The 25,721-nt window shown below is 49.6% G+C and overlaps 1 protein-coding gene across 2 annotated transcripts in view; it reads left to right on the plus strand.

The window, feature by feature from the left end:
* The first annotated feature begins 501 nt into the window (after positions 1-501).
* LONRF3 (LON peptidase N-terminal domain and ring finger 3) overlaps positions 502-25,721 on the plus strand; it is a 32,315-nt gene continuing 7,095 nt past the window's right edge. The window contains exons 1-8 of one of the 2 annotated variants that reach the window (XM_061177917.1): positions 502-1,464; positions 4,103-4,221; positions 7,376-7,498; positions 11,403-11,558; positions 13,562-13,826; positions 14,527-14,617; positions 22,657-22,771; positions 24,990-25,111. In XM_061177917.1, the coding sequence (XP_061033900.1) occupies positions 648-1,464; positions 4,103-4,221; positions 7,376-7,498; positions 11,403-11,558; positions 13,562-13,826; positions 14,527-14,617; positions 22,657-22,771; positions 24,990-25,111 (1,808 nt within the window). In that variant the 5' untranslated portion in view covers positions 502-647. The remainder of the gene's footprint in view (positions 1,465-4,102; positions 4,222-7,375; positions 7,499-11,402; positions 11,559-13,561; positions 13,827-14,526; positions 14,618-22,656; positions 22,772-24,989; positions 25,112-25,721) is intronic. The other variant, XM_061177916.1, reaches the window with a different exon arrangement.

Genomic DNA, 25,721 nt, shown 5'->3' on the forward strand with positions numbered 1-25,721 from the left:
TGGGGGGCTGCCCGGGGACCCTCCCAACCTGCTTCCCTTCGCAGACAGCCGCCGTCGCCCCTGGGAGGGCAAGCCTCCGGCGTCCCCAAAGACCTGGCGGACTGCGCGCCTCGAGGTACCGGCCTCTGGAGGGGAGAGGGGACCGCTAGCGAGCGGCTGGCAGAGGGGACCTGTTTGCTGACGGGTTTGGAGGTGGGATGGGGTAGGGTTTGGAGACGGAGAAGCCCAGGAGAAGACGCTGGGTTTTTTCTTTCCCTCCCCGTCTTCCGAAAAGGAACCACATTGCGAGGGGGAACTAAGACAGAGTGTAAACACAAACAACTGCAAAAAGAAGCCAAGAAAAGCTAAGCCCAAAGAAGCAAGCGCAACACTGTTACAAAACTGTCTGGTTTTGTAACAATCGCCCCGCCGCCGGCCAATGAGCGGCGTGGCGGCGCATCACGTGGTGTCGTTTTATATAACACTTTGCTGAGACAAGACAGTTATTAGGCGGCGCGGGGCGGCCGGCATGGAGCTCGCGGAGGCGCTGCAGGCACCGGCGAGCGACAGAGCGGCGGCCGTGGCAGCCCCGATTCCCTTCAGCCGCCGCTCCCTGCTCCGCGTCCCCGGCCCCTAGACGCCTCTTCCCCACGCATGTCCCTCTCCCTATGGATTCATTTCAGACTGAACAGATGCTGAGCTTGCCCGCCGAGCTCTGCAGCAACAACTTAGAGCTGGCGGAGCCGGCGGCATCACTGGCCCGCGGAGACACGGGCCCCCACCCAGAGGCGGCTACAGAAGGCCCCGCACCTCTACCGACTCGGCCGCCGCCGCAGGAGCGGCCTCCGAGGGCCTCGACGCCGGAGTGCAAAGTCCTGCTCACGCAGGCCGACGCCCTGGCGTCTGGGGGGCGCCTCCGGGAAGCCCTCGAGGTGTACCGACAGCTCTCGGAGCGGCAGCAGCTGGTGGCCGAGCAGCTGGAGCAGCTGGTGCGCTGCCTGGCCGAGAAAGTCCCTCAAGGCGAGGAGCCGGCGCCGCAGACCCCGGACGGGAGCCGCGGGGCGAGCTGCGCGCTGGCGGCGGAAGAGGCAGGGGCGGCGACGGCCGCCGAGGCCACCGAGGTGTGGGACGGCTTCAAGTGCCGGAAGTGCCATGGATTTCTCTCAGACCCCGTGTCCTTGTCCTGCGGACACACCTTTTGTAAACTGTGCCTGGAACGCGGGCGGGCAGCCGACCGGCGCTGTGCGTTGTGCGGGGTCAAACTCTCCGCTTTGATGGTGGCCACCGGGCGGGCGCGCGGGGCCCGGCGGGCTGGGCAGCAGGCGCCGCCGCCGCTGCGGGTCAACGTGGTGCTCAGCGGCCTCCTCGGCAAGTTGTTCCCGGGCCCGGCAAGGGCGTCGCAACTCCGGCACGAGGGCAACCGGCTGTATCGCGAGCGCCAGGTGGAGGCGGCGCTGCTCAAGTACAACGAGGCAGTTAGGCTGGGTGAGCCCACCGTGCCGCCGGGGCCGGGGCGGGCGGGGGCACGAGCCCGGCGGGGAGCTGCGGGGTGGACCCGGGCGGAGGAGGGCGCGCGGACCTTCGGATGGACCGCGACCGGAGTGGGGGAGGGGGGCTCTGGAGTTCCGTCTCCGACTTTTTCTCTGTCTCTACTGGTTCATCGCCCTTTCTCTGGGTCTCTGTCTATCTCCCTGCTCTTTGTCTTTTTCTGTGTCTCCTGTTCGCTTGTGTGTTTCTGCGTGTCTCAGCCCCTGCTTCTGTTTGTGTCGCTCTGTTTCTCCGTCTTTTTCTTTCTTTCCGTATCTTTGTCACTCTGGCTCTTGCTCGGTGTCACCGTCTGTTTCTCGGGCTCGCCTTCTCCTTCTGTCTCTGCGCTCCCGGGCCCCTCTTAACACCTGCCCGTAGCTTTCGGGCCGGCAGGGGAACTTCGCACCCTTCCCACTCGCGCGCCGGGGCCTCTGGGCTCCCGCCAGCCTGGGATGTTCGGTCGGCGCCTGCGTCTGCCGCTCCCTCCCGGCCTGGGGCCGCCGTGGCTGCCGGGAGTTGTCCCTTCCGGGGCCGCGGCTCCCGGTGGGGTGGGTCCGGCGTGGAATTAGGTCAGGAGAGCACTGGTTGCATAAGGGCCGCGAGCGGCCCGGGCCGGGCGGCCCCTCCTCCGCGCGGGCGGGCGGGATTGTGTAACGGCTGAGGTAGCTGAAGTGGGCCACGCTCGCCTCGGAAACCATCCCGCGAGCGTGTGCGGGCGGGGTGGGGGGAGCGCTCGCGCCCCGTCGCCCTGTGACTCATTGTCACCGCTTCCTATCACACGATCCTCGGCTGAAATAGATGCCCCCCCCCCGCCCGACCGCCCGCAGCCTGCGCTCTCGCCTCGAACACCAGCCCGACAGCCCAGAGGGCGACCGGCCAGGCGACGGCTCGGGGATCCCCGGGGACCGTGGGCTGGCTGCCAAGGGGGCCGCCTCTGTCCCGCTTTCCCGTGCCGCCTGAGGAGGGATGGGTGGTCTTTGCGGCCTCAAGGGCGATGTGGGCAGTCCCGCGCCTCGGGCCGCACTAGGGCGCCCGAGTTCCCTCAGGGAACGACTCCCCCCTCCCCGACCCCCCGCGTCTGGACCCAGGAAGTGGCCGCCGAGCCGCGGGTATTGCCCAGCTCTGGCCGGCTGCCAGGAGCTCGGCGGCGGGGCGCGGTGTCTGGCGAAGCGTGCCGGGGAGGAGGCGACAGGGCTGGGCAGACAGGGCTCTGGGATCCCAGGGTGCCCTGAGCCCCACTCGGATGGGTGGAGGAGGGGGTGGGCTGGCGTCTCCACGTGTTGAATCTCCACCCGAGCTTGCAACAGGTAATGGGGGAGGGGGAGGAACGGGACCCCGTGTGCCCAAGCAAAGCACAGTGTGTGCTGCAAGGAAAGGGACAGAGGAGACTGCAAACTCTTGACTGATGTCTTAAGAGCAAGTAATGGGCACCCAGGCGAACCCTCTGCACACCCCTGGGGGGAAAACCCCAGCAAAGCCTGTTCCCGCAGCAGAAGCTGGAGCCCAGTCCCTGGGGAAGAGCAGGGCGGTATGAAGTAGACAGGTGGCGGCCGCTTAAGCCCAGGTCTCCAAGGGAGGTTCCATTCCTTTCAGCGGACCCCTAAGGGCCACGAAAGCCCCTTCCTGCCCTCCTCCTCCTCCCCCTTTGTTGCTGTCACCACTTTTCCCTGGGGGTTCTTCCTTGCACCACCAGAGGAGTCAGGGTGAAAAATGTCAAGACCTCTTCACCCTTCTAAGAGGAAAGGGACCTGCCCAACAAAGAGTATCTTTGTGCCGGAAGATGGCCAGTCTCTCTTCCTTACTATTCGAAGTACTACACTCCCCTTCGGAAAAAAAGGAACCTGTCTCCCACCCCAGATTCAGAGTCTGGCAAGTTAGCAATGAGTCTGGCCAGCTAGCTAGACTTTGAGCAGATGCCTTCCCCTCTCTGGGCTTGATTTTCCTTGAAGAATGGGTTGATTGAGCCAGATGATCTCTAAAGGCCTTTCCAGCCCTGGCATCTAGTGGTTCAGAGTATTGGTGAGAGCCAACCTCACTTTATTCCCAGAAGCCTTGTCCATTCACATCTGCCCATCTGTAATGAGAGGATGGAGGCTTGCAGATGCATTTCTATTTTCTTCAGAAGAACTTCGTGTGTGCTGGGGTTTGTAGACAGAGATGTCGCTGATATCACCGGGAGACTAACTTGGACTTGTCTTCCTGGTGGCAAGGATGGGGGTCACATCTGGCCATCCCTTCTCCTTCCTCCCTGGCCTGTTTCCTTGTGGGCAGTAGTACCTCACCCAGAAGCCAGGCTGCCAGTTGCTAGCCACGGCCATGAAGCAGGGTGCCAGAGTTTCCTGTATGTCAAAGTTGCTAATGCACCACTGACACCACAGGCCCTCTAAGGAACTGCTTGAGAGAAGGGGAAAAATGACTTCTTTACAGTTGGGGAAGCTCAGACCCAGAGTGGTTGGGGGGTGTGGTAGGCAGGGCAATATTAGGGCTGGAGATCGAGCTTACCCCTTTGGGTCCCTAGTAGAAAAGTCCTAGATAACTTGCCATTTTGCTCAAGGTTTTTTTGTTGTTGTTTGTTTGTTTTTTCTCATTTTGGCAGCTCCAAATGACCACTTGCTTTACAGCAACCGGTCTCAAATTTATTTCACCTTGGAGTCTCATGAGGATGCACTGCATGATGCAGAAATAGCATGTAAGCTCCGCCCCATGGGGTTTAAGGTGAGTGTGGGATGGGAGGGATGGGAAGGAATTGTACTGCAGACAGGAACTGGCAGGAAGGACTGCCTCCCTCACTCAGAGCAGGGAGAAGGCTCTTCAAAGGAGCTGGGGGGGTCCCTTGACAAAGGGTGACTTAGGGATCTGCAAGGGAGCTGATCTTCCACTGATGACCCGCAGAGCAGCCTGGGCCTTGTGACACTCTAGAGCATGGACTTGGGAGCCAGACTGCCTGAGTTTATGTCCCAGCTCTGCTACTTTCACTAGCTGTGCGGCCTTGGCAAATTACCTAACCTCCCTGTACCTCATCTCCTCATCTATAAAATGAGGATATTCAAAGCATCTACTTCACAGGGTTTGTTGTGAGGATTACATGAGCTAATGCATGCAGATACTTAGAACAATGCCTGGCACATAGCGTTGTATGTGTCTGCCATCATCAGCATCATTCTTTTCCCAGGACAGTAGAAAGAGGAGGGAGAGAGAAGTATTGCTGGCTCGTTCTGCCATCTCAAGTCCTTAATGTAGTCAGTCAGCCTGCCGGTTCCCTAAACATGTAGGTCACATGGAGGGGTGAGGAGAAAGACAGGTTCAGCATCTCTCAAGATGCCAGGGTGCAAAGTGTCTCTTTCTGCATCTCTGTCAGGCCTCAGGACTGGCCCTCAGCCACATTTCAATATTTTGTTTAGAAGATTAGATTTGAGCCTGGGCTCTACTACCTGCAAGCTAAGTGACCATGGGGAAGTCGCTTCACTCTCTGAACCCTAAGTGTCCTAGTTTGCAAAATGAAGATCTTGCTGTCTGCCCTGATCGCCTCACAGGGATGCAGTGAGCGTTACAGGTGAGCATGGCCAAGAGGCCATTCTGTGAGCTGTAACGCTGGCTCTTGGTGTGGTGCTCTCTCTACACAACCCCAGCTCATCCAAGGCTGTGATCCCTTATCTGAATCCCGTGGGGCCAGATAGGTTCAGAATCCAGAATGTTTCCAATCTCACAAAGACCAGGTATTAGCTCTGGACAGCGCCCCACAGTCACACACACTATTTCTGCAGGATATTACATGAAAATACACACTAAGTGGGACAAAGACTGTAACACACATCATCTTAGGTCAGGTTTTGCCACCTAATGATTTTGATGTCAAGCTTATGAAAATATTGGATTATCAGACTGTTTTCTGGATCTGGGAACTTCAGATAAAACATTGTGGAGCTGCATACTGGGCCATTAATGTCAGAGTGAATCTCGTATGTTCTTTCATGAGAAGGTTTTCATGAGTGATGATGGATTAGTATATTCTCTTTCCCAAGGAGCACAATTACAGTTTATTCAAAGTCACCAAAGTCTTAACCCACCGGAGCTTCAGTGGGAGCATTTCAGGCCTTGTAGTGGTGCAGGCCAGTGAGCTGCCTGGGCGTAAGAGGACTTCTCTTGCAACTCTTTCTGCTTAGGCCCCCTAAGGGTTGGGGCCTCCACAGTGCAGTGGGAAACAAGGCTGAGTAAGCAGTGGACCATTTTGGATGAAACAGGAAAAGTGACTTCCCCCGTGAAGGAAGAGTTGGTGGAAATATTAAACAGGAGTTCATTTCCCCAAAGTGCTGGGGTAAGCAGAGAGGCAGTGACGAGAGAACTCTACTGACTTGGGGGTTGAGAGAAGACTTGAACCGATGCTTCTGATTCAGAGCCACCTCACACCCCAATTTGCATATTTCCCACCATTTCTATATGAAACGCCCCTATGGGAGGAGTTCACCGCGTGCAGCCCTATTCCAGCCACCCAGCCAGGGCTCGGTGCTTCTCAAACTCTCCTGCAGGCGGTACAGCTCCCAGTAGGGTGAGCTGGCTGCCCTGAGCCGGTGGAGTATATATGGGTTGCTACTTGGTATGGTTGGTCAGATCCCAAAAGCCTCTCCAGGCTCCCAGCGCTTATCCCCTCTAGCCGCCCTGAAATGTCACACAAGCCTTTCTCCTGAGGGCCCCTGGAGCACTGCTGGGAAGATGCAACAAGCCATGCATCCGGCTCCAGAAGGAGGGGGAGTTCTGGGGGAGGCCCCCAAGAGGCTTGGAGCAGGGGCCACTGCTCAAGAAGGCAGATCCCGGCTGGCCCCTGTAGCCAGGCCCGAGCCGGAGGGCACCGCGGCCCGTAGAGGTGCGTCGGAAGCAGATGCCCCGCATATTAGAGTGCCCAGCAGCTGCAGCCTGGATTGTTTCCTTCACTAAGTTACACTCGGGGTCAGCTGTGGAGGTGAGGGAGTGGGGAGCAGGCCCCTGAGGGGCAGCCTCCAAGCCAAGCTGCCAGGAGCACCTGTCCTAAGGCACGGAGAGAAGGCAGCCCTCTTCCCACCTCTTTTCTTTTTCCTCCCTCTTTCCCAGGATGCTCCTCTCCTACCCCTTAGGGTTTCTCTCCCAGGGCAGCTGGGCTTGGACCCTGAGGAGCCCTAAAACTTCGTATACTATTTCAAGACGTGGCGAGGGAGCAGACGTGAGCTGAGCCCACCGGAGCCAAAGCGTTTGCGCAGGCCCTGGTTAGCCCTCCAAAGGGCGGTCTGCTTTGCGGGGGGGGGGGGCACGGTTCTAGTTCCAGCTTTGCTACTAGCTACCTTCAAGGTCTTGGAGAGATCACGTGCCTTGGCTCACTTGGGCCTCTTCTGATAAATGATCAGTGAGTGTAGGTGGTCACTCAGCCGGCAACGTGGACTAGGTCTCTGCTTGACAGACCAGTTACCAGGAAGGCCCATCCAGGCAGGTCCTGAAACCTGGTTAGTATGTGCTCAAATGGGGGCTCTTGCTACATTTAGTACCTCCTCCAATACAGTGGTGGGGCCGAGAGAGGGGGAAGCGGAGTTGGGGGGGAAGTAGTATGGCACAGTGGTTGAGAATTTGGGCTTCAGTATCAGTCAGTCCCAGGCTCAAAACTTGATTCCACAATTTCCCACCCGGGTTATTTTGGGCGAGTCATTTCTCTGGGTCTCAGTTTTATCTCCTTGAAAATGGGCTTCAGAACAGTTGCCTACATAGTAGGGCTATAGATGAGATAGTCCTTTTAAAACCCTTCACACGACAATGAAAACCCACGAAGCAGTTAGCTGGTGTTACGAATGATAGCAGCATCAAGAGGTGGATAAGAATGGGATTGAATGCTCATGTTTTCTTCCAGGCACACTTCAGAAAAGCGCAAGCCTTAGCCACCCTAGGCAAGGTGGAGGAAGCACTAAGGGAGTTTCTATATTGTGTGTCCCTCGATGGAAAGAACAAAAGAGCAAGAGCTGAAGCCCAAAGGGTGAGTTGAGATGACGTCAGGTCCAGCTGCCCAATGGGCCCCCATCCCTCTGTCTTCTCCGGGGTGGGGGGAGTGAGGGAACTGCCCTTCCTGGGGTTGGGGGTCCTGAGTGGGTGGCTCCCTGGGCCGAGGGGACAGGAGCGAGACACAAGTGCCAATTGATGGCCCGGAAGCACCATCCTTTTGGCATGTACCAGCAGACTGAGCAGCTCCTGCATTTCTGGAGGAGCTGGTGACGAGTGTTCTTGCTTCTTTGACTCGGGGTTTGGGTTGTCAGTGGGAAACAAACAAAACAAAATAAAACCAAATAACTTAACATGGGGATGGAGGCCCACTGAGGAGATTCTGGCTGTTGGCAAGAGGTCCTGGGTGTGAGGCTGCCTGCAGTTGTAGAACTTTTCTTGGGCTGACTCACAGCTTCACCAGTCACACAGGGCAGCCAGCTCCTCAGAAGGGATGTTGGGTCCCATCTGCCCTGCCATATGCAGAACTCCAACCTTCAGCTCCTTTGCTAGAAATAAAACACATACAGAATATAAATCAAGGACTATTACAATATAATCCAAACAGTCATTCCAACCCTTGAGTCCTGGGAGAATGTGGATGTTATTTTTTAAATACTGGGCGCATTAGTGAAGGCTCAAGCATCCTCAGTTCGTGGACGTCGTTGCTTACTGTTCTGCAATGTATTCTCACGGTGTCTGGCTAGTTGGCCTGGAAGTTGGATGCTAACAATCAGTGGTGGCCTCTGCTCTCCCACTCCCTATTCACCACCACTCCCCAGGTGCCTCTGTCCCAGTACAGTGAGGCAGAGCAGTGGATGAAGAAAGGGTGCAAGAGACAGGAGTGGTTTCTGAAGGCTCCAGAAAGGAATCTTTAGCAAAATCAATGAACTAGGGGAAGCTGAGCTCTGGAGGTTCTGCCTCTCACAGAAGGTTTCTTTTCCGGGAAGTTGCTTTGGCCTGGTTAGTCAGAGCGCTGGTGGCAGAGAATTGCTCCAAGCTGTGGATCCTTTCCCAAATCTTAACTGTACTCCATAGTGTGAGTAATAATAATAATAATAATAGCTAACATTTATTGAGCATTTCCTATGCACCCCGCACTGTGCTATGGGCTTTATGGGGAAGATATAATTTAATTTCCACAATGTCCCTATGAGGGTAGGTACTATTATTTATCCCCACGTTACAGATGAGACAGATGGGAAGCTGAGGCTTGGTGACTTTCCTGAGGTCACACACCTAGTGATTGGTGAAAGAGCAATCAAACCCAACCCCACCTGCTTCCAGAGTCTGCCTTGTGAGCTGCTCCAGCATCCTGCCTTCCAGGAGGCCTTGTCAGGAGTCTCCGCACCCACTGCTGGGGCTGGGGGGAGAGCAGCAATGGAATTATCCAGGTCTGGAATGGATGGACAAAGGCGATTAGAAGAGCCTTGACTTTTGGGGACAGAGTGTGCAAAGGCCAAAAGAGGCAGGTGTTGGGCTCAGGAGTGAGTGGTTTCTTTATTCTCATTTGTCCATTTCCCAGTTGGCCTGAGAGGCTCTGGTATCATAATTTGGGTTGACCTCTCTTTACAGCCCGATTTTACAGACCACCTAGTGTCATTTCCACAGCTGCCTTAACGGGGCAGGGCAGCACATTGTGCTAAGCTCTGAGACCCAAAGAGGCATAAGCCACAGTGTCAGTCCTCAAGGACCTACCTTACAATCTTGCACTTGTTATGTAGTGTAATATAAATTTCGGACAATACAAGCGAGCATTTGCCTGTGACGAGTGTTCCAGAGTTCTGAAGCTAGGGTGAGAATTTAGAGGCGAATTTCCACTGAGTGTGGCGAGGGCATGGCAGTTACTTAAGAACACTGAAGACCTTCCGCTGTGCTTATTTACTGGATTGTTCCCATTCCAGGGATAAAGATATGACAGAGATGGTCCAGGTTCATTTGGGATTAATTAGCTGCCTGAGCCACTCACAGGCCTGGGTTTCTTTTTAATGTTTGTATTTACCTCAGATTCTTTTCTGCCCTCTTGACCCATTTGGGCCTTTCGAAGGCTGACACTGAAGTGGAATTGACTTCCGTTCATATGTGCAATGCTCATTCTCACTGAGAGTTGACCCCAAATTTTGTTTTCCAAAGCCACTGAGAAGGCCTAGTCTGAGATCTTAGGTATTAAAGGGAGGAGGTCAGTGCTGCTGTTACTTCTGCTTTGTTTCCTTCGAGTTCCCTCTCTGCCTCTCCTTCCCTCTCACCACACTCTACCCTTTTATCCTTGTACCTTGGGATGCCCTGTGGCTGCCAGTGCTCTTTCTGGGAGAATTCCAGGGAGATTGCTTCAGAAGTGGGTTGGTTGGTCCTGGTGGGCCACTCGGGAGGGCTTCTGAGAGCCAACTTTGGCTCCTGTGGAAGAGGAGCCTCTGAAAGCTGGCATTTATGGCCCTGGGCACTGTGAGTACCTCCCCACCTCACTCCTTTACCAACTTACAGCTGGGAGGAGATAGAGGCATCTGCTGAAGACTTTGGGTCTGAACCCTAGGCCTCTCCCTGGGCCCTGGGATGGCTAGTGTCTTAATTCAGTTCCATCCAGTGTGATGGGTATTTACTGGACATCTGTCACGTGCCCTCCAGAAGGTGACCATCTGGTTAGAGAGAAAGACTTACATCTGCAACGCAATTTGAGGCTAACACAAGACTGTGTAGTGTAAGGTGCTATCTTACGGTGCAGTCGAGAACACGGACAGGAGAGATCAGGGAGGCTGGGGGAGTAGGGGAAGGTAGTGCTGGAGCTGAGCCTTGAGGGATGAGCAGGGCTTGGCTATGTGGAAAGTGCTGGCGTCAGAAGGAGCATCATGAAGGAACTGCTGGGGGCCAGCAAAAGAGCAAATCAAACCAGAGAGAGTTTGGTCAGAATTTTGGTCAGATTCTCCTGATCAGTTAATACCCTATTACCCAGAACAAGGGGTGGAGCGCCCTTTAGTGGGTCTCAGCGGCAAACTTGTGAATCTGTTTTAGAAGTGAGTGACCTGCCTTCCTGTGTTTTGTTACATACGATAGATACATATGTATGTTGATAATTGGCACTTTCACAGGGGAGAACTGAAACAAGGATGGGGGCAGCTGATGGCGCAGCGTCCACGCGACTGCACATCTTTGACTAGCGGTCCCTTCTGGGTCTTCTACCTGCCCCCGCACCACTGCCCCCAGCTTATCAATTGCAAAGGAAGCCAGCCATAGACTGGAAGCGGCCTGCCCCCAGTCCTTGACAATACCTGACATTCTCTGGAAAGTGAAGGCCAGAAACGAGGAGGAGAGACTAGGAGAAGAGGGAGGAAGGTTGGGTTCTGCTTTTCCTAACATTTCACTGCTGAAGGGATTCATGATCCGGGGCTGATGGAGGAGGGAGCAAAATGAGCAGGGTGGGAAGAAATATCGAGGAACCTCGATGACATTTGTCACCTACCCATGGGGCTGTCGCGGACACGACTCCAGGTCCCCCAGCTGGTGCTTCTCTCCCGCCTTCACCTCTGCCTCTTTCCTCCTAGGTAGGTTTTGAAATCCCCCTGCAGATATTTCTTTGGAATGGTAGCAGCGGAGTGGTGGTTTGTACCTCTGGCTAGGGTGACAAAGGCATCTGTAGTGCCTTTTCAAAATCCAGATTCTCGGGCCACACTTCAGACCTGGGGGAGCCGGGCATGGGAACTTAGAACCTGGAGTTTTCCTAAGCTCCCCAGGCAATTCCGATGTGCTGAAGTGAGGACCCCTACCCCACTCTGTCGGGGTCTCTGGTCCAAGGCTTCCTCCCTGGAGTTTGGCCCCGCAAGCTGTGCCCTTTGCCCCTTCCTCCCCCCGCCCTTCACCCAAGCACCTGTAGAAACTTAAGTAGTGAAGTCTTCTGTTTTATGTCACAGCTTCTCCTTAGTTTCTTTTCACCATCATTCCCGGGGGCTTCTCAGGAACATTCTCCCGATATCCTGAAGCTGTTGGCACCTCACCCTAGATTAAAGGAACACGTAGAGTCATTGGCTACTGAAGGCACCAGCCATAATCTACCAAAGTTGTCACAGGTAAAACTCCACTCACCCAGCTCGCTCGTGACGCTTCGTTTGGCTGTTTTGTGGGCAAACGTGGGGAGTGAGCCCTCACCCTCCTACCTCATTCGGTTCCTGAGAAAGAAGAAATGGAGTCGCTCATGGCTGTGTTCTTTGCTAGAAGGCTATTTCTTAAAGATGAAATTGGATTTTAGGCAGGGGCCCGGGGTTGATGGTTTATTACGTTCAGTTTTCAGTTCTTGGTCAGATCCAGCTGAAAGAGAGAGTTGACAGAACTAGAAAGGAACTGGCCCACTTCCCCTGGAGCCCTTCAGTCGGGGTGGCTTTATCAGCTTAGGGGCGGAGCCTGGGAAGAGGGCCTGACAGCCCCTCCTTTCCTGCTTTTTGTTTGTGCAAGCTGCTCGTCTTTGAACACCAGCTGAGTTTCTTGTGCAAAGACAACTCCATTTGATCCCCAAGGGGAGGTAATTTCATATTCCTGCACCGTGTCTTACACGTAAGTAGACTTCCAGTACATATTTGGAGCCGGGGAGAGGGAAGCGACTTAGGAAGTCGCAGGTATTTGAGTCTTTGGAAACGATGGTCTCCAGGCCCTAGCTTTCCCAGCAGAGGGCAAGTGGGCAGAGGCTGGGGCTCAGAAGGGCAGACGTGAAGGCAGAGTTGAGCTCTGAAGATCTAGGCACCTCGGGACATCTGCCTGCCCTCCATCTGTGATCTGTGTTCCTCCCCTGTATGTGAGCCCTGGGGTCTCTGTGGCTTTTTGGATTCTCTGACAGGTGAGAATCTTACATTTCCCTGGCTTCTTTCCCCGCTCTGGAGAATGAATAAAATGCAGGTGTACCTGACTCAAAAAAGGGTGGGGGGGGCAGAACTTAAGAGTATCTCCTGAAATCAAAGCACCCCTAGTGCATTTCAATACTTGTTTGAGATCATTATTACAGGATTGAGAACCCTAACACTGAACCAAAGTGTCTGGAGTGACTTCTACTGGCAGCTCAATCTGAAATGAAGAAAAATAGCACCCTTGGCTTTCCCATGTGAGCCAGCTGGGGAGCAGGGATTGGGTTTCCACCCAAACTTTGCCTTGCAAAGCAGTGTACCGTGTAGACTATGCCTGGGGCTCGTGGAAAGGATGCGGCAGTGCCATAGTGCTGAAAAAACCCTGAACTCCCCAGGTTAGGGACTCAGAAAACCCACATCCTTTTTCTCCTTACCTCATCATTTTCTCCCAGCTGTGCACTGCCCATTTTTCATCTGTCTACCAATTTTTTTGGTTGGAGTTGGAGGGGAGAAAACAGCATGAGCGTTTTGACCCGTGCGCTGTGGATGTGGAGTAGAGAGGGGTTCTCTAGGTAAACCTGCATAAACACCTTGTCATTGGATTTGTTTTTTCTAGATCCATTTTCTAGATCCTTCTCCTGGACAAAAATTCTTTAAAAGGCTAGAGACATTATTGATCGTTTTGCCAAATGGTCTTGTCTCTTTTTCAGACTTTTCACCCAAAATCTAGTGAAAAGACTAATTTGCCCCTCGTTTGTTTGACCAGTATAACACATAGCTCTAGAGCGTGAGGGCACTCGGCAGGCCTGTGAACACACCTGTGCCAGAGCCTTCCCGAAAGTTCTTTGGGAGCTGGGTGTGGGGCTCGAGGATGGCCCGGAATGGCAGTGAGGGTGAGAGGAAGTACTGAGTGGCTGGATGTGCCCTCGCTGTACTGCATGCCTTGCTTTCCCTCAGGTAGTGCCTGGGGACTGATTTGGAGAGGAGCGGGGCCTGGCACTGCACTTGCCATTCTCCCCTTCAGTGCGGCCCAAGGACTCTCTCCCCACACGCCTTTCTGTCCTTGCCTCAGACAGAGGTTCCTCCGCCCCGCCCCAGCTGGGCCTGCCTGTGCCCTATGACCGCCCATCAGTTAAGCTGCACGTCCTCTAGATGGTCAGCACTGTGCCCCTGGGGAGAAGCATCAGAGGCCGATGTTGGTGGTGAGTAGATCCTGATGTTTGGCTCTTTCTTTCCAGGAAACGCTGGAGCGCCCACATTGTTCTAGTCAGGAGGCGGCAGCAGCCAGGGGGCACAGAGGCAGCCCGATGAACCTCGTGCCGGTGAAAGGGGACAGGCGGCAAGACGGCCCGGAGGACCAGGACGGAGCGGAGGAGGAGGACGGGGCCGCTGCCTCTCCCCAGGCTGCCTCCAGCAAGACTGGCAAATGCCAGGAGAAGAAAAGGAAGCGCTGCCAAATCGAACCCCAAGACCCAGAGGTGCCTAGGAAAGCGTCTAAGCCAGGTGCGGACTCTCCCCGGGGGGGGGCAAGCGGCTCGGAGGAGGGCCCGGCTCACCAGTATACGGAGGTCCCTCACCCTCCACGGGAGGGCTCCGCGGCTCTGCATGGGGCCCAGCTCTCAGCTCTGCCGCCTCCGGGGTGGCTGTGGGGTTTCTGTGAGAGCACAGCGTCGAGTACTGACATCTCATGCCCTCGATGGTGTCACTTCCTTCCAGGCCAGCCTCTCGCTACCCCCGTCCCCATTCCGGGAGGGTAGGACGAGGGCAGCGCGATCAGGCCTCACGCCGCTCGTTCCCAGTCGTGTTCCCGTAGGCAGGCGTCTGAGAAGCAGCCGCCGCAGCTTGATACCTTTCCCAGAGCGGCTGGCAGTGCCAAGATTCAGTGTCAGCTCTGCAGGCCTGGCTCAGTCCGCGGGGTTGCTGCCGCCGCCGCTTGTTGAGTGAGGTGCCTGCTGCATTTGAAGGAAGCCCCCAGGGCTCCGGACGGTCCCTGACTTGCGCGTCTCTTTATGGGACTGTTGGAAGCCTGTGAGCGCCTGTTTCAGGGCACCCCATTCTCAGTGGCTCACGTGGCCACTAAATCAGTTCTCTGGGAGGTGGTGAGAGCGGCAGACTGAAAAGATAATTGGGTTCTTTTGCCTCAGAAGTGCTGTTTGTGAAACCAAGGTTGGTTCGCCTCTGACTTCTGCTCTCTAAACCACAGACCCTCCCGCTGCTCCGGGGGCCAAACCTGCTCTCAGTGCTCCGCTCGCATCTTTCGACGCCTCTGACCTTGAGTGCTCCCTCTGTATGAGGTATGTGATGTGTACTGTCACCGCTCCCTCTGTATGAGGTATGTGATGTGTACTGTCACCGCTCCCTCTGTATGAGGTATGTGATGTGTACTGTCACCGCCTGAGTGTTCTTCGCCTCTGGTGTCTGGACTTGTCTGCTAGTGAACTACTGCTCGGTCGGTTAGCGTGGAAAAGCGTGGTTCTAACAAAATGGAAATCACGCCGTTGACTGTCACACGGGCTAGCTTGTGTCCCTTGTTTACAGACTGCGTTCCCCGCACTCCTGACTTGGAAATACCTAGAGAGTGGGAAGGAAACGGTCTGCTCAGAGGTCACAGACTGATGGCCCACAGGCTGGATGTCTTTTGTTTGGCCTTCACGGGATTTGGGGGCTTGTGAAAGGTGAATGTTTTGAGACAGGACACGCACTCCAGTTGGTCACGGCCCCCCTCCCATGGCCACTGCCTTACACCAGCCTTCCTCTCACATTTGCTTTGCTTTCCTGGCGCCTTGTAGGTGTTTCAGTTTGTGGCCCTGGAACTAATCTCAACTGGCTACTTGATCAAGATCTCAAAGCTCAAGGGCCAGTGTCAGCACCACAGGCCTAGTCTTTGGATGCCAAGAGAGGGCCTGACTAGTTTTTGTTCTGGGCCCTGCACAGTAGTCAGTAGTGGGCATGTACCACTTGGCCAAGCGTCTCTCCTCCACTCACTGCCACATCATCTCTGCTTTCTCAGACCTCTGGACACACAAATTATCCACATGCCTGCCCACCCTCCAACAGACACAAAAAGGAAACTGCTACAGCCGTGGTCTGTGCAAAGAAATTACTTTCACTTGTTTCATTTCACAGCTGTGGCTTTGTGGCTAAGAGGTGCTGCTCCAAAGCCAGGGTGCCTGGGTTTCAACCCAGGCTCTGCCACTTACTGGCTGTTTGACCTGGAACAAGTGACTTTCTCTGCCACTGTTTTCTCATGAGTAAAATAGAGAACACTAGTACCTGCTCTATGGGCTTGTTATGATTGAGAAAATCTATTTAAGACACTTAGAATAGTGCCTGACATATAGTAAGTACTCGATAAATGTTAACTTCTTTTCCTAGACCAGAGGTTCTTTAACTTTAGGTCCATGGGCCCCTGAGGGGGTTCTATCTATGGATTCTAATAGATCTAAGAATTCCCTGAAGTTATATGTAAAAGTGTGTGTGTGTGTCTGTGTGTGTGTGTGTGTGAGTTTTCCAGGACAAGGTCCACAGCTTTCAGTAGATTCTCAAATGTGCCCTTTTTCCCCCCAAGAGAGCTTTAAAAGGAGGCTGAGATATTTGCACAAAAGTTGTTAAGATGGTTGAACCAAGAGAAGAGATGTCAAGAAAAATCTTTCGGTCCACCACACAGATGGATCCAGCCAACGGAGGCTCCTCAGAGGTTTTCTTGCCCTTTACAAGCACATATGCCTTCCATGTCAATCCCAGGCATTTGTACTCGGAATGACTTTTCTTGTCCTCTGAATAAAAATGAGTAAGGTAGCCATTGCCCGAACACATACTTTTTCTCTCTCTTAAAAAAAATTAGGGTTGTCAGATTTGCTCATAAGCTCAGACAGACTCGATAAAGAATGTAGCAGCACTGGAAGAAAGCCTTCCATATACTGTCTGAGTTGAGGTGGAGTGGGCGAGGGTAGGATGGGCTGTATAACCAGTTCCCCTCCCCCTCACAACAACATAGCAGGTGGGTCGTGCCAGAGCCAAGTTGTGAGATGATAGACAAACTCTGCTTCCAAGCAGACAAATGGGCCTCCACAGGTAATAACGCCTTTGTGGCTCTCAGTCTGTGATGTGAGCCATGGTCCTTCAGAGGTCAGACTTTGATAGACTTGATTCAGCTCACTCAGAAAGCCTGGGTCTTTGGTGTACTTATCCTCCTTAACACTCCTGCCGGCATCCCGGGGATGCAAAATCAAACACGCAGACTCATCCTGTTTGTGTTTTCCCCAAGGGCTAAGAATCCTGAGGTTGAAGTTCTTTTGTTCCCTTTCCTCTGCTTTCTCCCTTTCATCTTGTTTGTCCCTGATCTCAACAGGGAGCTTCAGAGAAGGGTTAGAAATTTGGTCCAAGAAATAAACACCAAGAGGATAAGACCCCCTTCTAGTTGGCTCGCTCTGAGTTTAAAAGCCATTATTTCCCTTATCCTGCCGCTCTGTTCTAAATGAGACTTCAAAGCAAAAACCCATCTTTGCCTGGAGAAGCTATTGTATGGGCTGGTAAGTTACCGGGGCCGGGGGTGGGGTGGGTGGGACTCTAGCTGCTTTACGGTGAAAAGAAGCCTGCCAAGTCTAGAGAACGTTTCTGATCGCAAGGCTCTTAAAACTGTAGCCCTAGTTCAAAAGCATGTAGTTCCCCTTCCAACAGGGCTTGTCTCCAAGTCAGAGATCACATGTTGACAGAGGCCATTTCAAATATATGCTTTAGCTTGAATTATTGCAGTCTTGGAAAAGCTCCTGTTTCTACCTCTCTTTAGTGTTTTTCTTTTTTAAATTGTTATTAGGATTATTATTACGTTCTGTTATGACCCTCATGTGTCTTTGGTGGAGAGGGTTTAAGGGTAGATATTTTCAAACAATCTGCCGGGTCATGAAACTATAGACATTTGTACCTCCTGTGCAGGTTTCTAGAATGAAATCCAGTGCTGTGGTGCTGCATTGGTAGAAGACAAGTTAGAGTGTGAATTTATTTGTTCTGATTCTAGAGGGAAAATCAGGAGCGGCTTATAAATTCCTCAGGGAAAATGGTGGAGAGTGTGAATGGAACAGCAGTTGGAGGGCGAGCTAATGAGAAACTTTCCAGTCTCCATTCCGAGTTTCCCTTGCTGGACGGGGAGAGCTCTGCTGAGGGAAGTCACTCTCTGCCCCTCAGTCTTTACTGACTGCAGATCCTCCCTTGGGATTTACCTGCTCCAGATATCCTAGCCCTGGGGGCCACCTCTGGGGCTGCTGTGAAGCAGCACTTCTGGGGTGACAAGGATATTTTGAGATGTGGAGCAGGAATGTTTGATATTTGAACCAGTTACCTAATGGCCCAGTGACCTCTTTGTCAATTGAAATGAAAAGCTTTATATTTAACCTAGTTTTAGCTGCTCAAGTAGCTGGATGTTAAGGAGTCAGTTCACTTTCTCTCTCTCTCTCTCTCCCCCTGTCCCCTCCCTCCTCCTCATTCCCTCTTTGCTCTCATTTGATAGCAGCAAAAGAGCACAATACAAGGATGTAACTGGTGGGAAAAGATAGCTATTTCCAGACAAGCCAAACATTTTATCCGGGCTGACATCTAACTGAAAGCATTTATTATTACTATTGTTTACTCCATCACTGTGACAATGTAAAATTCTTTCTTGTGAGAAAATCTGGCCCTACTCTGATTTATAAATGCCCCCCTGAAGTGTTTTCCGAAATCATTACCTAAACTGGTAAATAAAAGGGAGAGGGATTTGAGTATATATCTATTTCTAGCTCTATCTATATAGAGAGAGTTTCTCTCTCTCTCTCTCAAGCGTGACCTCTCTCTCTGGCAGTGGGGAGAAGGAAGGGAGAGAGACAGAGAGGGAGAGAGAAAAGGGTGTGTGTGTGAGTGTGTGCATCTACATGTACATGGATGGTATGTGTTCTAGATAGAGATGAACGCACAGTCGTGTGTTGTGTCGTGGCTGTGTCATATAGTGGAGAAGGAAGGTGGGCTTGTGACTCACATGTGACTTCACGTCCCAAGCCCTGCTACTTATTAGCTAGCTATGTGACCTTGCGCAAGTTCTTTAACTTGTCTGAGTCTTAATTTCCTCAATAGTAAAATGGAGCTAGTCAAATTATTGCCTATGACTGTATAAAGTTAATTTATATGAAAAACAGTATTGTACACATCCAGGATAGCAAGAGAAATATATTCCATCTGTCCCCAGTCACTGTACTCAGTCAGCCTGAATATAGAAGTGGGTTGAGTATTGAAAGATGATATATTCTAAGCATCTGAACCTTGAATTATTTCAAAGCAATAATTATGCAGCATCTGTGGCAGCATTCTTGTTTGTGACCACTCAGATCAGGAGCATTTTAATCATAGCTCTTGCTAAGAGTTGCTGTATCCTTTTGTGTCTGTTTCATTCATCTGCTCATTAATTGTCAGTATTTATTGCAATTAATCGGCCAGCTATATCATTAGTATTTGTATGTGGATTACATTCTTTAATGAACAAAAGGCTTGAAATTCTCAAGAAAAATAGTTTTGCAGATACAGATTCATCAATCAGTCTTCATTATTAGCGTCGTCAAATAATGTATAAAAAGCATTCAGATTCATAGGTCTCAGATCACTGAGGAAATGAGATCATCTGGTTTGGCTGCTTCTAGTAGTTAGATCACAGCAGTAGTTCCCAAAATCAGCCTGCAAATCTCAATTTTGAAAAACACTTTAAATTGTGAAATAGACACAGTGGGAAAGTATGTAAAAATATGAATATATTCTCTTAACAAAATATTGTAAAGAGGATACTCATGGAACCCCTCTCAGCCCAAGAAATAAAACATTGCCAGGACTCCAGAAGCTGCCCATGTGCCCCTTCCAAATCACGCCCCCCCCACTGCCCCTGAAACCACTATCTTGACACCCTTGTATGTATCTCTAAACAGTGTAATTTCGTTTTTCCTATTTTTAAAAAAACTTTATATAAGTTGAATTATCCAGAACAGATTCTTTTTTTGTGGCTTCTTTTCCTCAGGATGAAGATTTATCCATGTTATTCCATGTAGGTGAAGTTTGTTCATTTTCATTAGTGTATAGTGTCCCATTGTATGAATCAACCAAAATCAGTTATATTCTAGATGGATATTTGGGCTGTTTCTAGTTTAGGGCTATTATGGACAACGTTACTATGAACAGTTTTTATGTCTGCTGGTGCGTATATAACTCTTTGCCCATTTTTGATTGGATTATCTCTCTTTTTCTTACTGACTTTAGGAGCTCTATGTATGTTCTACGTACAAGTCCTTTGTTAGTCACGTGTGCTGCAGATGTCTTCTCCCGCTCTGGCTTGCCTTTTTGCTCTCTTAATGGCACCTTTCGACACGCTAACAAGTTCTTAAGTTTAATGCAGTAACAATGATCAATCTTTTCATTTACAGTTAGCTTTTTTGTGTGTGTGTCCTGTTTAAGAAATCTTTTTTTCCCCCCTGAGGTCAGAAAGATGTTCTGTCTTGTCTTCTAGAAGTTGTACTGTTTGCCTTTCACATTTATCTTTACAGCCCACATGGAATTGCTTTTTGTGTATGGTGTGAGAGGCAGTCCAACTTCTTTGCCCCCTATGGATAGCCAACTATCCCAGATGGCATTATTGAGAATGCTATTTATGTATTGAAAATCCTCCCTCTGCTTTGAAGTGCCACACTTGTCATAAATCAAGAATCTGGGTCTCAGTCTATTTCTGGGCTTTCTTTTCTATTCCACGGATCTATTTGTCCTTGTGCTAGTCTTACTCTGTTTTAATCACTACTGCTTTATAATAAGTTCTGATGTCTGGTAGAGCATGTCCTCCTACATTGCTGCTATTCAAAAGTGTCTCAGCTCTTCTTGGCCCTTTGCCTTGCCTTATAAAGTTTAGAAATCAACTTGCCAAGTTCCACAAAAACAAACAAGTAAAATAACCCATTGGGGTTTTTATTGGGACTTAGTTAGGTCTTCTTTACTTTCTTTCAATGAAATGTTTACAGTTTCTTTCAATAGAGGTCTCATAAACTTTTGTTAGGTTTATTCCTGGGCGCTCAAAAGCAATTGTAAATGTCATCTTTTCAAAAATGTATTCTCTCATGCTTGTTGCTGGTATATAGAGCTACAATTGAATGGTGTGTGTGTGTGTGTGTGTGTGTGTGTGTGTGTATTTCTCTAGCTTCCTTGCTAATTCTATCAATTCTTATTAATTCTAATAATCATTCTATAGATTCTTTTAGATTTTCTAAGTTCATCATCATACCATTTGTGAAAAACAACAGATTTGTTTTTTCCCTTTTAAGCCCTCAGACTTTTTTTCCTCCTTGCCTTAGTACACTGGTTAGGACCTTCATCAAAGAGGTTTCTTGAAAATTAATTTTACTTTTTGGCCAATTTAGTAACTAAAATTTATTAACTCGGTTAAACAAATTAACTGCTTTTTAAACAGGTTGATAACATTTAAAAAGTAGAAAACAGTAAATATATGAAAAATCTCTCTCCTAGTCCAGACCTTGATTGACTTGTTAAAAATATCGAATCTCTGCTCCTCCCCTTGACCTCCTGAATTGTAAACTTTATCCAGTGAGACTTTGCCACGTCTGCGTTTTTGAAGTTCCACCTGGGACTCTGATAATTAGGTTTGGAGACCAATAGAGTAGATTCGCCTATGCAGAGGTTAGTAGGATTGTGTAATACAGTGATTCCCAACCCTGGCTACACATTAAAACCACCCCAGGAGCTTTAAAAATCCTGATGCCTGGCCCTTACCCTGGACCAACTGATCTGCATCTCTGTAGGTGAGATCCTGGGCCTCTGTAGTTTTTTAAAGTTCCCCAGGTGATAGTGGGAGGGGGGTGGTCTGGGGAGGAGCAAGAGGGAGGGTTTACTCAGGGGCACAAGGAGACACTTGGGGGTGACAAGTATGTTCATTATTTTGGTTGTGGAAGTGGTTTCATAGACGTGTACATGTGTCAAAACTTATCAAATTGTACACTTAAAGTATGTGCAGTTTATTGCATGTCAATAATACATCTATAAAGCTATTTAAAGAAAAAGCAACACACGTGGTTCTCACACACAGCAGTGGTTGAGAATCATTGTTCTAACAGAAAAGGCACACTACTGGAAGGGGAAGTCGTGTACCTGTTCTTTTTCCATTTCATCTGCCAACAGTTGGCTGTGTACTCTTAGCTCAGCCACTTCATCCCCTCTGGATCTCAGTTTCATTCTGATTGGTGGGTTCGATTTTTTTCTCAAGTACTTTCCAGCTCTGACGTTTTGATTCTTCTGTTCAGCCTGGCTGTGTGGGCCAGGCTGCTGGTGCACCTCCTGGCCACACGAGGGGGCTGTGCAGCCTGCAGCCTCTTCCTCTCAACTGAACACTCTTGTGAGGTCAAAACAGGCTGGTCAGGCGTCTTTCCCTTCTTTCTGTCCTCTTGGTGGGTGCGAGCTCCGCTTCTGAAGCATCATCTTCAGCTGCCCCCATCCAATGGTCCTGCTGCAGGTGAGCCTTTCTTTAAGCAAAATAAATCCATGAATCTCTGAATGTACAGAACAGCTTTTTAAAAGATCCTCAGATTGCTTTGAAAAAATAGCTCCTGCAAAACAATTAAAATAGGATCTAATTAAAGTATGTGTATACATACACATGTATATATGTATGTGTCTGTCTGTCTATCCATCAGTAAGCACATTAATAATATTACTGTGTTGTCCCTAGGAAAATGATCCATCCATATAAAAGGCAGTTATGTTTGTTACAGGTGCAATTTTGAGATCCTTCAGGCTGTAAACATTGCTTAGGTGAAAAATGGAATCAAGGTTAGCAAATAAGCCTAGTCTTTTTCCACTGTAGTATGATATAAAGTGCTTAAATCTGGGAGTGTGTGTTTGTTTATCTATGTGTTTACATATATTCAGGTGAACAGGTTGTCTTAAGTATTTTAGAATGGAATCTATTCAAGACACTCCGGGCATTCGTCTTCATTTTTCTAGGACCTGACAGGGAAAAAAATGTGGATGCCCTGGAAGAGACTGACTAGAACTAATGTTACGAAATGATCTAGCTATGTCCTAAATTTTAATAAATGCATAATTTAATGCATTTAAATCCAGCTCAGAAATAAAAAGCAAATGCTTTTCTGAAGTGCAACAACAGCAGGGGTTTTTTTCTAAAAAAAAGGAAAAAGAACCCCCTCCCACCCCCGCACGTAGAATTTCCCAAATAATACTATAAAACCTGAACACTGAATAGCTCTGTCTTTCATGTTTGGTCTGATTGCAGTTTTCTTGCACTCTGATTCCTAAATTTCAGATTATTCTATGAGCCAGTCACAACACCTTGTGGACACACCTTTTGCTTAAAATGCCTTGAAAGATGCCTAGATCACAATGCGAAGTGTCCACTGTGCAAAGATGGTCTTTCACAGGTAAAACGTTCTTTCTTTCTTGATTGGGTTAGCTGATTTGGAATTGGGTACGAAGACAGCATCCTATTGGATCCCAAGCCACTGCACTGTGCTAGAGCAAAACACCCCCTCAGACCATTTATTTCTCTTGTCTTAGAGCCACCCCTCCCCTCTCCACAAAGTCCTCCAGGGAAATGAGGCAACATCTAGCTTTTTATGAACTGTCAGTAGTGAAATTAATTTGTGTTGGAAACAAAAGTATCAAAATGATGATAAGCACAGATCAAAATGATGATAAACATGGATCCTTGTTCTAATCCCATCATGGCACCTGATTCACTGCCATGTTGGGTGAATCTTCTGTCCTCCCTGGGCTTGGACTAGATGAGCTCCGATGTCCCCTTATCATCAATGTTTATTCTGTGGTTTGAAGAGATCACTCCCAGGTCCCCAGGAAAACCTCACAGACCTTCATTGTGGTCCTTGCCCCACTCCTCAGCTGCCGCTGTACTTATTAGCAGACATTTGTCTGCTGGAAAATCTCTGGGGCTTCCAGATTCTCTAAAATGAATCACACAAGCTGCCACCTTTGTCTTTCAAATGGACTTGCTGTAATTTTCTGTAGCACAAGCAGGTCTGGGAATCCATCTTGTCCCCCCACCCCAGGGACTTGTGTGCCATATTTTACAATCAGTATAAATGTCCCTTGACCCCTGTCATCCCTGAGGAGAGGTCGGAGATGATGCAAGACTATCTCTAGGTGAATGTAGATCCAGAGAAGTCATGTGTCAAGCTTTCCCAACACCCCAACATTTAAATTAAGGGAAGGGAGTGAAATAATCATCCAGGATAGCCCTGAGGGTGTGTATTGGGCTGGGGGGAGGGTCAATGTCATATCTGGCCTAGGTGAAGAGGTGGTATTTGCTGTCCTGATTGTAGGTGAGAAGCCCATGGTCCTTATACTTCAATAATACATTTGTGTTGTGGTAACACTACAACATTCAGATTAACAGAAAGAAGGAAAATCTACCGTTAAAATTTTAGTATGTACCTTTCCTGGGTTTTTGTTTTAGCATCAGCGGAGGAGTCATCTCCTTCTTGGAGAGGCTACCTCCTGAGTCATTGCTTTTCCCCAAAGACTGGGACTGGGCAAAGCAGCCGATTTTCCTGCAGCCAGGCAATGGCAGTGGCTGAGAAGGCATCGTGGAGGCAGAGGCTGTGAGGTCCTGGACTTAGGGGCTAGAAGATATTCCCATCTATCTCTGTGTCTTCACACAGGGTCACACTTGCACCATTTTCCAGAGAGAGAAATATCTTATTCCGATCATGTTCACTGCGGAATAGACAGTCGTAGTCCGTACTGGGAAAGGAAAAAATGTCTGAAGCCTGCCGTTTTATACTCAGGAGCTCCCCCTGCTGGGTCTGTGTGGGTAGTTTCCATAGCCAGCAGTTCTCTGCAGATGTTTTCGTTCCCATTGTCTGGTTCACACAAAACACCCACTCCTTACAGATCCCTGGATATGCACGGACTAGGGGTGTTTGGGAGGAGAGTAATAGTGACAATTGGCAACTGAGCCCGAGTTAGGTTATGAAATCAAGGTTTATAACATAAATCCAGTGATACCTAGACGGTATAATAAAAAAAAATAGGCAAATGAAGTCACCAGTATAGCTTTTCTTTTTAAAACTAAAGTTAGAGGAGAAAAAAATATGTATAATATATAGACTTGAAATATCCTGAAGCCCAAGCATTGGGGTGGGGTTGGGAGTGGGGCACAGCAGGAAAGGATCAATAATTGAAAATTGCTTTTTAGTTCCCTGAACCTTTTGACCACGGACTTTCAGCATATCCCAGATGGAGACCATTTCTGGGAGCTTATAAACACAGTAATCAGAAAAAGGAAAGGAAAGGATTTTCTCCCTTTTTTGACAAGAACATGATCTCAATCAATTTCAGTGTTTTAGGAAAGCTATGACATTTTTAATACTCCATTGCAGGTCTTTTTCCCTTTTTAAAATAATTTTTCTAATTTTAAAAGTAATTCATTGCATGTGGTTTTTTTTTAAGCTAAACTCTAACCTCCAGAGAATATATACATTATGATAGTATCAGCTGCCAGTGTGTGGGTCTAAATTACTCCAGTATGTGGGTCATTTAACTGTTCTACTGATTACATCAGAAGTGCTGTGTGTTTTTCTGATGACTGCATAATATCTAATTGCCTTGTTCCCCGTATAGTGCTTGGCATCAAGAAAATACAGTAAAAATGTCATAATGGAAGAGCTAATAGCTAAATTCCTTCCAGAAGAACTCAAGGAACGAAGGAGGCTTTATGAAGAGGAAATGGAAGAACTTTCTAAGTATGCATATGCACATTGCTGTTTTCAGTTTTACTCATACCAGGTCATAGAACTGAAAGTGCACATTCCCTCCTAACTCCTCATTTAGTGATACCATGTTGGTAGCTTGAAATTGGCCACAGTGAGAGTATTTACACCACAGGAATTGGAAAATGCTGTAACAAGGGCTTACCCGCTCCATCCCCAGAAAGCCAGTTGTTCGTTTACCAGCACCCACTGAAGAAACCTAAGCTGAACCACTGACCAGGTCACATATTGGCACTAGTAACTGGGTATCACGGATACCAAATTATTGGAATAATTTAATCAGGGGGGCTTAATGAAGTGCAGTTGACCCTTAAACAACATGGATTTGAACTGTGCGGTTCCACTTATACGTGGATTTTTTTCAGTAGTAAATACTATAGTCCTACACTATCCGATCCGTGGTTGGTTGAATCCACGAATGCAGAACCGCGGATACAGAGGAGCTTCGGATACCGAGGGCGACTCTAAGTTATATGCTGATTTTCAACTGGGCAGAGGGTTGGCGCCCCTAACCCCCGTGTTGTTCAAGGGTCAGCTGTATCCAGAAGACGGTTTTCAGGTACATAAGGAGGTTCTACAAGGT

The sequence above is a fragment of the Eubalaena glacialis genome, chromosome X, assembly GCF_028564815.1.
Source record: "Eubalaena glacialis isolate mEubGla1 chromosome X, mEubGla1.1.hap2.+ XY, whole genome shotgun sequence".
In the NCBI taxonomy this organism is placed as follows: Eukaryota; Metazoa; Chordata; class Mammalia; order Artiodactyla; family Balaenidae; genus Eubalaena; species Eubalaena glacialis.